This window comes from Pteropus alecto, unplaced genomic scaffold (genome assembly GCF_000325575.1).
Source record: "Pteropus alecto unplaced genomic scaffold, ASM32557v1 scaffold74, whole genome shotgun sequence".
Lineage (NCBI taxonomy): Eukaryota > Metazoa > Chordata > Mammalia > Chiroptera > Pteropodidae > Pteropus > Pteropus alecto.
This window is the reverse complement of record NW_006436291.1, coordinates 365,082-365,810: the sequence shown is the minus strand read 5'-3', so window position 1 is coordinate 365,810 and position 729 is coordinate 365,082. Positions and strand designations below refer to the sequence as shown.

The 729-nt window shown below is 71.2% G+C and overlaps 1 protein-coding gene across 1 annotated transcript in view; it reads right to left on the bottom strand.

Annotated features, from left to right (window-relative positions):
• The window catches only part of CFAP46 (cilia and flagella associated protein 46), a 67,203-nt gene that overhangs the window by 24,491 nt on the left and 41,983 nt on the right, over nt 1–729 (bottom strand). Inside the window, 2 exon segments of the mRNA XM_025047544.1 lie at nt 678–724; nt 727–729. The exon segment at nt 727–729 is cut by the window's right edge and continues 71 nt beyond it. Of these exon segments, the coding sequence (XP_024903312.1) occupies nt 678–724; nt 727–729 (50 nt within the window).

Genomic DNA, 729 nt, shown 5'->3' with positions numbered 1-729 from the left:
CCGGGCTCCCTCCCCCGACACCTGTCTCCTGCCCGCTCACCAGCTGAGCCGGAGCGGGTCCTAGGCCCCCGACTCCCCCCACCCCGTGCCCCACGACCCGACTCACTGCTCCCTGCGCCCTCGCCTGTCCGGGCAGCACCCGACCAGCGCGGGTAGAGGCCACTGAGCTCTCGTAGCTCAGCAAGACGCGCGAGGAACCCCGCAGTGCGGGATGCACACCGCACCCTGCGTCTGTCCTGCGGGAGGGGCTCGCACACCCCCACGTCCAGGCTGCCGTCCCCCAACCACGCCTGCGAAGTGCTGGCTGTGGGGCTCACAACAGAGCCCCAAGTGTGGCTCTCCCGTGGGGACAGCGCCCTCTGACTCCAGACACTGGCAGCTGGGCGGGTCCTGGCCAAAGCGGCCCCACTGTGTGGAGGGAGGGCCGGAGAGCGAGCGGGCCGATGGCCACTTCCGGGGACCCTCTGTGCCCCCCCCCGGCTGGCTTCTCTGCCCCGCTAAGCAGGCCCCTGGGGACCTCAGGCCCGCAGCGAGGGGACGCAGTCCGCCAGTCCTTGGTTTTCCCGAGAATCCCGACACAGGCTCGGGACGTGTCCCAGCTCAGTGGCTCCGGCCGCAACCCGCCCCCGCCCCACACCGGGCCAGAGACCAAGGCACCTCAGGCAGAGCAGGGGTACCTTGTCCTCTGCCACAAGGGGCTTCGTCTCTGCCGGCTGGACGGTGCTTCGG